The sequence below is a fragment of the Aulonocara stuartgranti genome, assembly GCF_965226115.1.
Source record: "Aulonocara stuartgranti genome assembly, chromosome: 14".
Taxonomy (NCBI): domain Eukaryota; kingdom Metazoa; phylum Chordata; class Actinopteri; order Cichliformes; family Cichlidae; genus Aulonocara; species Aulonocara stuartgranti.
Window position 1 is genome coordinate 36,064,657 of NC_138950.1, and position 12,781 is coordinate 36,077,437.

Sequence of the window (12,781 nt, forward strand, 5' to 3'; positions counted from 1 at the left end):
GAAAGACACCCAGCTGAACTAAAATGATCCATGTAGCAAACAAAAACTGTTGTGAGCCGCCACCCTTATATCGCCTTTGGGCTTTTGGAGCCTTGACCTGACTTTTAAAAAATAATTGAAAAAAAAGCACTATGCTGCTAAAAAATTAAAAATAAATATTTGCAAAATCCTGCCTAAATATGTATTTTACCTGGTTAATGTGTGTGGCCGGGTGTGGTCTGCAGCACTGCTGCAGGGGAGGCGGACGCACCAGAGCAGCACCCACAATCACGACTCGCCACCTTAACGTCTGTGCTATCTATGCTGTTGTTGGTATATGTCGGGCTGTGAGCTGAAAAGCTACAGCCGGCTGTATGCGTACAGCAACAGTGTGTGAAAATTGGTCAATAAAGAGATGCTGAAAAGCATGTTCATGGAAACATCGTCGGGTCTGCCGTGATATGTTTACAATGGGGCTGTACTTTCATCTTTACGCAGGACTGTAAGCTGCCATCTGTGAGGCGTGAGCGGTGTTTGTTTTTAACATTCTCACGGTGGAGAATAGCTGCTGACAATGTGGACCCGAAGATCCATAACTGGCCTACCTGGGGTTGAAAGTCTTGATAAATGCACGGCGTTTCGGCGGGTACACCGGCTTCCGCGAGTGTGACGCTTATTTTGAGCGATGAAAAAATAATAAAATATCATTTTATTTTTATATTACAATGTCACAACAATCTTCCAATTTAGAACTACAAGTTAAAAAAATAACTAACAGAAATAAAATACACTTCAGCTAAATACTTCTAATTTATTTTCCCAAACCACGCGGAGCCGCACTATAAGGACAAAAGACCCCTGCACTACCTGTACGACTACTAGGTGCTAATACCACACTTTAGCAATTGATCCAGAGCGACAGCTAGCTCATAGGATTGCAGAACTCTCAGCAACTTTATCTCCACTGCTACTTCTCTCTATTATAAACAAAATGGTTCAACTGAGGTTACAGATTGCTACACAACTTTGAACCAGGAATGTTGCATTCTTTTAATTAGAGACCAATGCAATATCTGACTGTTAAAGACAGACTATTTTATCTTCATTTTATCCTCATGAGTTTGCAGTCAACACGACAATGTCAATGTATAGCCCAACTGATGTGAATGTTAGTATAGTTCTGATCCATCTATGAATGAAATAACCAAGCAGCAAAACATGATGGAGCAGTTTATATTATAAGTCGATATTTCAGTGATAGGGCTTTAAATTATGACTCAGAAATAAGGTGGTAAATTAAGGTCGAAATAAGAAAGCAATAATATGGAAATAGCACATTAATACCACTTAATTACCAAATTAATACCCATGTAGTAGCCAACTACCGTTGATACATATTATTGACACACAGGTATAGCTGTGTAATATTACATTGAAATTCATGTAACTGGGTAATAATTGTACCAAAATAGGAACTAATATTGTGGGGAAAAAAACATGAGTATGGGGCAAAACCAGTTAGCAATAGTATAGTTATATTTTGCTAACAATAGAGAATTTTTCTATACTGCTTTGTGGTAGTATTTTTGTAATAATAAGGTAATATTGGTTGATGCTTTAACATATTACACTATTATTATAATATAACCCTGGAATTATTTTGAAGGTAACATTGTAACTAATATGTGAATGGTGTGACCTATAACCTATAAAAACATTTGGTAGTTTCTGTGTAATAACCAGGAAACAGGACTACAAAACCTGATATTTCTTTCTAATTCCATGTTGAGAGCCTATTAAAGCAAACTTTAAGAAGTTATGAGTCATTATTACCATTAAAGATGAACAGTGGTTCATGTGTATTTGGATTAGTCAAGTCCAAACTGCAGTGGGATTGCTGCTAGTACTGGACTTGGTATGTGGCTTCCTACTAAAATTTTAGTGGTAAAGGCTACAAAACCTGAAAAAAAAAAAAAACTGTGATCAACCATTTTAATAGGCACACAGAGGGATCATGCATTTAGCCAGCCACAGAAAACAGCCAGCCACAGATATGCCAAATAAATTTGCAAGGTATGCAGGTGTACCTAATATAGTAGCTGGGCACATGTAGTAGTAATGTGATAGCTGCACACTGACAAACTGTTCTCACAAAAACGAAGTGACTGAGCCCAACCCCTTAAAAACATCCACACCACACCACAATCCCTCCCCAAACTTTACACTTGCCACAGTGCAGTCAGACAATTACGGTTCTCCGGGCAATCCAAACTCATTCATTTGATTGCCAGACAGAGAAGTGTGATTCATTACTCTAAAGAACACCTCTCCACTGTCTAGTGCAGGGGTGGGCAATCTCAGTCCTCGAGGGCCGGTGTCCCTGCAGGTTTTAGATCTCACCTTGGGTCAACACACCTGAATCACATGATTAGTTCGTTACCAGGCCTCTGGAGAACTTCAGGACATGTTGAGGAGCTAATTTAGCCATTTAAATCAGCTGTGTTGGTTCGAGGACACATGGGACACCGGCCCTTGTGGACTGAGATTGCCCACCCCTGGTCTAGTGGTTGCATCGTTAACGATTCTGTATCTGATGTAATGTTGGATGCAGCCCATGGAGATCTTGACACACTGTTCTTGAGCTAATCCGAAGGCCACAAGAAGTTTGGAGGACTGTAGAAATTGGCTCTGCAGAAAGTTTGCAAACTCTGCACGCTATTGATCCATTATTTCACAAAAATTTGTCAATTAATCTGCATACCTAGGTGCTTGGTTGTATACACCTGTGGCCATGAATGTAACTCAAACACCTGGATCTATGATTTGGATGGGTGAGTGAATACTTTGAGCAATATAGTGAATAACCATTAAACTGGAAGAGAGATAAGCATGTGATGTGAGGTAACATAAAAAATCTCAGCCAATAGCAAAGGCAGAGAAAGAGAGGAAATTATGATTAACCAATGAAATGATAACTTTCAAATGAATCAACTCTTTCATTCTCATTGGCTTGCACTTCTGTCAGCAGTGAAGTCAATGAGTTACCATGGTGATGGCCTTCAGTGTGTGTCTGTGTCTGGCATTTGGGCCCGTCTCTGTGAAGGGCTTGACACTCTTCTCACAAAGAATCTAGTAGGCTCTTAATAGTAGGTTTGCATTTTGCAACTTTGATTCCAAGTTATTATACAGAAACTGTCACCCTTGTTTAATGATAATAAGCCACTCCATTAAATATAGTGTGTTACCTTCAGTTTTACCTTCAAAAAAGAATATTCACATGTTGCATTAATCAATACTACCTTATTATTATGAGATTACTACTTCTCGTCACTATGTATACAACCCATCCAATCCACACATGCAAAGTCAAACCATAGATGTTCACAAATTTAGTTTGTGTAATAATGAGAAACTACACAGGGAAGGAGTATTGAATAGATGAAAAAAGGGAGGTGCTAAAATGCATGGAAGGTCATGACAGTAGCTGAAATCTATCAATAACTGGAAAACAATCCTGCCACTTAGTGCAAATTAATATCAGTAGCTTCAGTCCTCATTGATGGCCTATAAAAGTAGTGCCTCATTACCAAGGTTTCACACAAAGAGCATCTAATGTTGAGTAAAACCAATGAGCTCTCTTAAGACCTTTGCCACGTTATTGTTGGAAAACATACTGATGGAATTGATTACAGCAGAATTTCTAAACAAGGCCATACACTTTATAGGCCTAAACTTTAAATGAAGGGCATTTAAAGTTTGCTGAACAAAATTTAGGCAAGCCTGTGAAATACTGGGAGGATTTCACAGTCTGGTCCAATGAAACCAAAATGGCACTCTTTGAATGCCTTAATACACACTAGGCCATAATACACACAAGGTCAAAAGGCACTGCACATCAATCAAAAGCACCATATCAACATTAAAGTTTGGAGGTGTTAATATCATGTTATGGGGCTGTTTTTTAGCAAACAGTACTGGCACTCTTCAAATAATTGAAGAAAGGATGAATGGAAAAATGTATAGGGATATTCTTAATTTAAAAACATTTACTGCCATGTACCAGGATGACAATGGTAGACGCTTCAGTAAGACAATGATCCCAAACACACGGCCAAAGAAACTCAAAATTGGTTTCAGAGAAAGAAAACAAAGCTGCTAGAATGGCCCGGCCAATTATCTGGCCTGAATCCAACTGAAAATCTATGGAAAGACCTAAAGCTTGTGCTCATAGTAAGAGCGTTTAGGATTTGAAGACCATTTGTGTGGAAGGATGGACCAAAATCACACCTGAGCAATGCATGCGATTAGTTTCTCACGATACAGGAGGCATCTTGAAGCTGTCATCACCAACATCTATGTTTTTTCTTACAGTTAAATTTTTTGCAGAATGTTTTTTTTTTTTATGTAACACTACATTTATGTGCTTTGATGTTTCAAAGACTGTGTGTGTGTGTGTGTGTGTGTGTGTGTGTGTGTCTCTCCATGCAGTTGGAGGATGGGAAGCTGTGGTTCCAGTTGGCTTGTGGCCTTGGTGGAAATGATGACAGCCCTGACATGCTGGGCATCTCGGGTCGTCGTATCAATGATGGGAGCTGGCACACAATGGCACTTGAACTGAATCGCAACTTCAGCAGCTTGGCACTTGATGACAGCTATGTTGAACGACGCCGTGGACCATCATTTGTACAGAGACTACCTACAACTATCGTCTTTGGAGCACTGGTCAGTTCATGAGTACCTAGGGTTAATAACTGCCTACAGGAGTTATTAACAGCTTTTTCATACTTCATCTCCTTTACACCAGACATGTTGACCAAGGGCAGATGGCAAACGGAAACTCATCCCTTACAATGTTAAATCACTGAACCTCGTTTACCTGTTAATGCTAGCTGTGTTTCACAGATAGTAACTGATCTGAAGACAGTAAAAACCACAGACCTCTAGCAGCTTGCTTCACAGTCAGGTCTTCCCTCTATTTACCAACAAAAATAAGTGGTTTATCCTTAAAGAACAAGCTGCTACCCTCTGAGCTTGTCATTGTTGACAGGGCATAGACATGGCCTCAGAAGAACCAACAATCAGACAACCCCCTACGAGCAAGCACTTTGGTGAGAGTGGGAAGGAAAAACTCCCTTTAAACAGGAAGAAGGCTGTAAGTCTAGCAGGATAGACACAGACATGAGTCCACTGCAGTAACCTGTCGTAAAGCTGTTACTCTACTTTGATGAGCTTTGAAAACTGAGTGAAAATGTTGAAGTAAACCATGGCTCTAGTGGTGATCAGTTAGCTATTTTACAACTGTTCGAAGGTTGGAGATTGGCCTATAATTAGCTAAGACAGCTTGGTCAAGTGATAGCTTGATATCATCTGTGAAAATCTGAGACTATTTTTTAGTAACTACATGAATGTTGAATCACTCACAATTATTTTATCTGAACTGATCACTAAGTTAAAAAGACTGAAATTTGAGATAGAAAATCTGAGTGAGTGCCATTTGGACAATAGATAACAACACATAAAACTGGCTTTTGAGTTTTCCAGCAGTGGTAGACAAGGCTAAGCGTGAGGCTTTTCAATGAATTAAAACTCTGTCTGGGTCTTTGGTTGATTAATAAACTGGATACCTTTCAATTCCCATTCTCAGCCTGTGGACTCTAACAGTTAGTTTGCTTGGGGGTCTTGATTCTAACATAACCTTAACCAGATTTCTGTAAGGCAAAGTAAATGAATTGATGATCAGTTATTAATTCATGTACTAACAGGGACTTAGAAGAGAGATGTAATGTTTAATAATCCACATTGCACTGTTTTACTCTTTGGTGAAGCTGTGCATATTATATTATTCATCCTTTGTGGTTTTTATGTTATGTTTAAATCGGTTTTTGCTGATTTTTGGTTCGTTTTTGTTGGTTTGGAAACAAAGTTTGTGGATGTGGATGTGGTTTTGGGGGGATAACAGGAAGTTGAAGCTGAAACTCTGGATAGTCACATTTGTGTGGTTTAAGAACATTGGCCAGATTTCTAGAAATGAGCATCAGGTCCAAAGTGGGATGGTCTCTCCTAACCACACCAGGTTTTTCCCAGAAGGTTTTTCAATTATCTATAATCAATACACATATAAAAACAAATTAGTATATACCTGATTTTTAGTTTTTAAATAGTTCAGGCGTTTCATCTCGTGTAATTTGGGTAATTCTTGAAAACAGGATAATTTTAAAAATAAATACATTTTATTTTTACAAGCTTTACTATGTAGGCTGACAGGAGTACCTGCAGACTATGTCAAGCATTTTAACTCAAAATTCCTAACCCTTGTTGTTCTTAGGTGCAGCCCCCAAACTCTCGTAGCCTCATGGAATTCCAGAAGGACCCCCGGGTGCTTTATGGATTCCAAGGTTGCCTGGACTCTGTAATGCTGAACAACAATGAGCTCCCATTGCAGAACAAACGTTCGCAGTATGCAGAGGTGGTGGGACTGACAGAGCTGAAACTGGGTTGCATTCTCTACCCTGATGCATGTCTGCAGCAGCCATGTCACAACGGAGCTACTTGTACAAGTCTACCTGCTGGTGGTGAGTCATAGAAAATAAATGAAACAGCACAGTCACCTCAGAAAACACAAGGCTGCAGAGGTCTTTCATGACATCTCAATCTTTCAATGAGTATACATTGAAAGATTAAGGTATTAGTTTCCTTACTACTCTTATCCCTGGATGCATCAACCGCTGAGTGTGTGATTGCACATATAATGAAGCACTGAATGATTGTGTGTGTGTGTGTGTGTGTGTGTGTGTGTGCGTGTGTGTGCGTGCGCTGTAGTGTAAAAGTGCTTCTCGAAGTAGTATGACTAAAAATATAAATCCCAATCCATTTCACCAAAGCTGTGTGCATTAACCATTTTTCTTAAAACTAATCTGATAATGTTTTGATGTATAAAGTAGATAAGTCTATTTTTTTAAAGTTCATTCGAAAGGTTATGATTCTCTGAAATGTATTGTGTATACATATTATATTTTCCACTATTTTGTGTGCATTTGCAAGGCCTGTCTGAAGTTATTAGCAGTATTACATGGCATTTGTGCATGTGTATACTCACCTAAATTCCCAAAATGTGTGTATGTGTTTCGAAACCCAGATGAAAATTAGACTGGTATAAATCATTTACACACTACAAACTACATTACACCCATTCACACACATTCATACAGGACTTTATTTTATCTACTACACTGGGAGCTTTCTGATCAATTTATTGGTCCATTTAGTGCAAGACACATTCGCAGATTCACAAACATACTTATAAAGCTGTTTTATTCTTTCTAACACACACACACCACTCTGCCATGTATGGATTAGATGAAATAGGATTTAGTGTATTACCCCAGGACAAAAACCACAGACTTTTAGGTTAGTCTACCACCTGAGGGTAGAAGCTCCTCTTGAACCTCTCTGTTCTTGCCCGGATGATGCAGAACCTACTGCCTGATTGCAGAAGTTGGAACATTTTATTGCTGGGGTTGAACAGGTCCTTCAATATGTGAGCTGCTCTGGACAAGCATCTCCTGGTGTAAATGTCCTGTAGGGAGGGGAGAGCAGTCCTGCAGCAACGTTATGTTGTACAGATCACTCTCTGAGGAGCTTTTATGTCCTTGACACAGCTGTTCCATACCAGGACGTGATGTTCTGTGTGAGGATTCTCTCCACAGTGCCTAGAAAGTCCTGAGGATCCCTGGAGAAACCCTGAACTTCCTCAGTTGTTGTAGGTGGTACAGGCGCTGCCAAGCCTTTTTGGACAAGACCTGAATGTGGGCAGACCATGTCAGATCTGAGGAGATGTGGACACCAAGGTACTTGAAGGACTGTACCCTCTCCACTGGAACTCCATTGATGATAATGGGCTTGTAGTCTCTGTTGTTGGAGTTGGCGCCCAACACCACTGTGTCATCAGCAAACGTCACAATGGTATTGGAGCCTTGAGTGGCCATAAAGTCTGAAGTGTAGAGGGAGTAGAGCAGTGGCGAGAGTACACACACTTGTGGCGCTCTTGTGTTGATGGTGATGCCGTCGGAGACGCACCTGCCCACCCTCACCACCTGAGTTCTGCCAGTGAGGAAGTTAAACACCCATGCACACAGACGGCTGTTGAGTCCTAGATCCCTCAGCTTTGTGAACAGTCTGCCGGGCACTATTGTGTTAAACGCTGAAGTGTAATCAACAAACAGCAGTCTCACATAGTTACCCTGTTTCTTGTTCATGTGGCTAAGGGTGGTGTGCAGGAAGTCAGTGCAACTGTCCGGTAGTCATTCCAGCATGAGGGCTTGTTGTTCTTGGCCACAGGGATGATGGTTGATCTCTTGAAGCATGTTGTTTTTGCTCTGCAACAAGGGTCCCTGGTCCCGTTTAGAGTGTGTTTTCTTCCCATGTTTGCATGAGTTTTCTGCATTAACTCTGCTCACTCCCACCATTTAAGTACGTACTACATCAATGTTGCGTAGCTAGGCCCAGGATGCTTTTACCAAATTGTTTTCAACCCAAGTAGTTCACTCCCCTATGAAATCAGGGTTAATAAATATTAGATATATTTATTCAGCTTTAGGTAAGAAATATTCCACTTGGTGGTATATTTTCCTTTTTGGGAGTGGGGCTATCCCCTGGGTCTGTTTTTTCTGCATATTTGTGAAGATGTGTACAAGTCACGTCTTCTATAGTACTGGATCTACACCCCCCCCCCCCCCACACACACACACACACACACACACACTTGTCCTATTTACTTGTATAATATGTGTGTATATATAAATAAATTATGTATTATTTTAAATAATCTAAGTATATAGAGGGATTAAAGGGTTTGCAATAAAATGAAAGCCAGGAGGGGAGAGTGAGGCAGAGGACCAATATACATGACTGCAGGGCAGTCTGAGCAATAATGTGGCTCCCCACCTCCATCGAAGCCAGCCCCCAGCACCTTTAATGAGTCCTGTAGTGCTCAATCTAAAAATGATATTATTTTAGGTCAAAATTGTGTGTGTGTTTGTATAGAAGTGAGTGCTGTACATTAAAAGAAGTGATCTGTTCTTAATGAAGTCTTACACTTTGTCTGTCTCCCAGGGTTCTCATGCAGTTGTAAACCCCAGTACACTGGGGGGCACTGTGAGATGGAGATAACAGCATGTGTTCCCAACCCGTGTCATAACGGCGGTGTGTGTAAGCCCATTGGCAATGCATTTCTTTGCAGCTGCAGGAGAGGCTTCAGGGGCCTGACGTAAGTCTGAGTGAAAACACACAAACCTGGCATGCACCATTCTGAACAGTTGAGTCACTCTGTACAAATGTCATTCTTACACCCGTTAGCAATGTCTCTTCATTCAGATCCTAGTGTAGCAGAGGTCTATTGCTGCTCACTGAACAGTCACATTAACAATATGATGAAAAAAAAAAGGTTGTTTACAAATGATCAAATCCAACAGTTATCAGACAAACATAAAACATTTAGTGCATTATCTTTCATTTGGTTATTAAGTGTAACTCTGCTCACAGCGTAGAGATTAGGGTGACCACAGATTAGAAAGTGGTCACCTGGTGTCTACGATTTAGGACAATTTTGTTTTTGGAAAATTTCAAAGTTTGGAAAGTTGTTCAAATACTATATCTTTGAGAACTGATGAGTCTGTAGTTTTCAAAGCAATTTTTTTTCCTACATAAATGTTTCCCTTTTCATATATTTTAATTATAGGTGAAATGACTCTTCTTTTTTTTTCTTTCTCTTTTTAACACATTCTTCTCTCTGATTTTATTAGAAGATAAATGACACTATAATATGTTGATGGTTACAAACATCAGAGAAAGGTATTAATGTGAGGCTACATATGGATACATACTTGTGCACTTTTTTCTTTATTGACAGGCTTTTCACACTGGTCTCTTCCATTCTATTTCCATCCTTTTATCCTGCAGTTGTGAGGAAGATGTGAACGAATGTGACCGCAGGAATCCAGAGGGGGAGTGTGAGAATGGTGGCACCTGCATTAACACTCACGGCTCCTTCTACTGTAACTGCACGGCAGGCTTTGTGGGTCAGCGCTGTGGCCTGAGGCCTGTTGTTGTCCCCGACATGCAGGCTGGTCATGCTGTGGTTGGTAGGGAGGAGCTTATTGGCATTGCTGTCGTACTTTTTGTCATCATCACCCTCATCATCCTCTTCATTGCATTCCGCAAGAAGGTCTTCCAGAAAAACTACTCGCGGAACAATCTATCTCTGGTGCAGGACCCAGCCACTGCAGCACTCCTTAACAAGGCCAATGGTGTTCAGTTTAAGACCTTACACTGCACCTCAGGAGACCCTCTCAACCTGTACTCAGAGCCAGGTATGGAGTCTGCCATGTTGGGAGGGGGTGGGATGATGGGACCTCCACAGGTCCCTGTGAGACCCATGGCATACACGCCCTGTTTCCAAGGAGACCCACGTTCCACGCTAGAGAAGATGGCAGATGGACGCAGTGTGGAACATACAGAGATGAGTACCTTTCACCCTGAGTCACCAAGGATCCTTTCAGGAACCACTAGGAGAGGGGTGGTGGTGTGCAGCGTGGCCCCCAACCTTCCACCAGTCTCACCATGTCGCTCAGACTGTGACTCCATATGCAAGAGCCCATGGGATAATGATGAGTGTGAGTGAATTTTATACAATTTGTCTCCTAGTTAGAATAAGTCACTCTTGGTTTACTGAGGCATTGCAGTGTTTACTATGCAGGTTTATTCATGAATTATAGAAGCTTTGTACTAACATTAAATTGTATTTTGCTGCTCAGTCAACAATCCCAGATGTTTGTTTTTTTTAATGCAGGCTGTAGGACAGGTACACTATCAGTTACAACTGGAGCCACTGAAGGCACTACCTAAATATGATGTCTTGATAAATGTTTTTGCACAGAGTTGTGCTTGCTTTACAATCTTCCCTGACTTTTTCCTACAGGTAAGGTGGGCGACATGGCAGAAGAAGTAACATGTTTCTCAGGAAGCAACAAAGGCAGTAACTCAGAGGTCCAGTCACTGAGCTCCTTTCAGTCTGATTCTTGTGATGACAATGGTAAGACACACCCATTAGAAAAGTGCTTCATGATTCTTTGAATACTCTAGTTTGCTTTTGTTTAACTTTTGGTTGCAACAGGAGTTGCTTTCTTCTTTTTATTCGTTTTGCTCACCATTATCCATGCAAAACCAGCCCGTCACATTTGGGTTTCACCTGTGGGACAAAATGCTTTTGAAATATTTGTGAATATTCTTATACGAAACAAATAAAACCAATAATAATCAGATAAAAATACCGAAAGACACTGTCAGCGTGGGTAGCAGTGGATAGAGAGGGCAATGATGGGTATATGTCAGAGTACAAGACAGGAGATGAGAGGAGAATGAAAAAAAAAAAGGATAATATTTTGTCACTGAAACTTAAACCGTCATCTGCATTGTCCCATAAAATGAAAATGTAATATGTCTTTTTTTATATGGCTGTTCATTGTTTCTTTCAAACGAGAATGTTTCCAAGTATACAGAATTTTAAATGGGAGGTGACATCGTATGGTGACCCGCTGCTGAGTGTAGGAATTCGTGGGATAGATATTCCAAGATATAAAAAGTGGTGAGACAGATCATTCACAGACAAGCTAAGGCGTTTTGGTGGCTTTCCAAACTTTTATTGGTAGTTGTGGCTTTTGTGAAGGAGTTGTGTATTTTGCTTTTGTGTTGTTGTTTTTTTTGTTTGTTTTTTTACAGACAGATTCCTCTGAGTAAATTTTTAATTTTACTTCACAGAATGGTAATTCTTCAGAAATGCTAGTTACATTGTTTAAAATCATCAGTTAATTAACTGGAATTTTTTCCCCCAGTTGTACAAATTATTTTGCCATTTTCTTTCCTGTGCTTGCCAAAGACAGGTGTTAACACACCTGCTCTTTATCTGGCAAAACTGGCAAGAAGCAGAAGAATGTTAGTTTTATAATGTCTTGTTCCTACATGACTTTCTTTGCTTTTATAAATTTTCTTTGTCTGGCAGTGTGTCTTTTTCTTCCCAACATTAAAACAGCAGGTAATCAGGTGAGGTAGTCCTCTGCAGAGATCAGAGAAAGTAGTGGGCAGCCATAATTAATTACTCGGTCATGAGGACACACTTGACCGACAACAGGATGAGCATTTTCAAATCTGAATGCCTATATTTCAGATATATGTTATATATCTGCTCCTTTTCTCTCTCTGCAAGCCTCCATAGTGACCGTCATTCGACTGGTAAATGATGCAGTCGACACAATCGAAAGTGAAGGTACCATGTCTTATCAACTTTGTGTCTCTCCTCTCACTCTCCCATTCTTTGCTAATTTCAATCTTGTAAGTGACGTATTTCACTAAAAGAGGTGTCTTAAGCTATAAGTTGAATGTCCTCTTGCTATGTGGAGCATACTTTATCTTTCATTAACAGACACTCCTACCTACTGTAATTAGATCAGTTTATTGAGTTTATTGTGACTTATTAAGCTGAAGGTTGTCAGGGTTTCATTCCAACTGGTCAGCAGTAGATGACTGCACTAATGGGATACTAGTCCCTACTGCACTATTTTATAGCAAGTTAATCAGGATAGAATTAAATTCCTGCATATAGCTGCCCTTAAATGGCACAGTGCTGGCCATTAACTTTTGTGTCTTGTTGTTTTCTGCATCTGACAGTGTCAGATATGGACCAAGGTCAAACCTTCAATAGAGGTGACTTCCAGCCCACCGACCCCCACCTTTCTTTTACCACACCCTG

The 12,781-nt window shown here is 40.3% G+C and overlaps 1 protein-coding gene across 6 annotated transcripts in view; it reads left to right on the forward strand.

The window, feature by feature from the left end:
- Positions 1–12,781, forward strand: part of fat3a (FAT atypical cadherin 3a) — a 179,533-nt gene that overhangs the window by 158,454 nt on the left and 8,298 nt on the right. For 4 of the 6 annotated variants that reach the window (XM_082502087.1, XM_082502092.1, XM_082502089.1 and 1 more), the window contains 7 exons: positions 4,468–4,701; positions 6,305–6,551; positions 9,091–9,244; positions 9,937–10,649; positions 10,955–11,068; positions 12,239–12,298; positions 12,700–12,735. In XM_082502087.1, the coding sequence (XP_082358213.1) occupies positions 4,468–4,701; positions 6,305–6,551; positions 9,091–9,244; positions 9,937–10,649; positions 10,955–11,068; positions 12,239–12,298; positions 12,700–12,735 (1,558 nt within the window). The remainder of the gene's footprint in view (positions 1–4,467; positions 4,702–6,304; positions 6,552–9,090; positions 9,245–9,936; positions 10,650–10,954; positions 11,069–12,238; positions 12,299–12,699; positions 12,736–12,781) is intronic. The other 2 variants (XM_082502088.1, XM_082502091.1) reach the window with 2 other exon arrangements.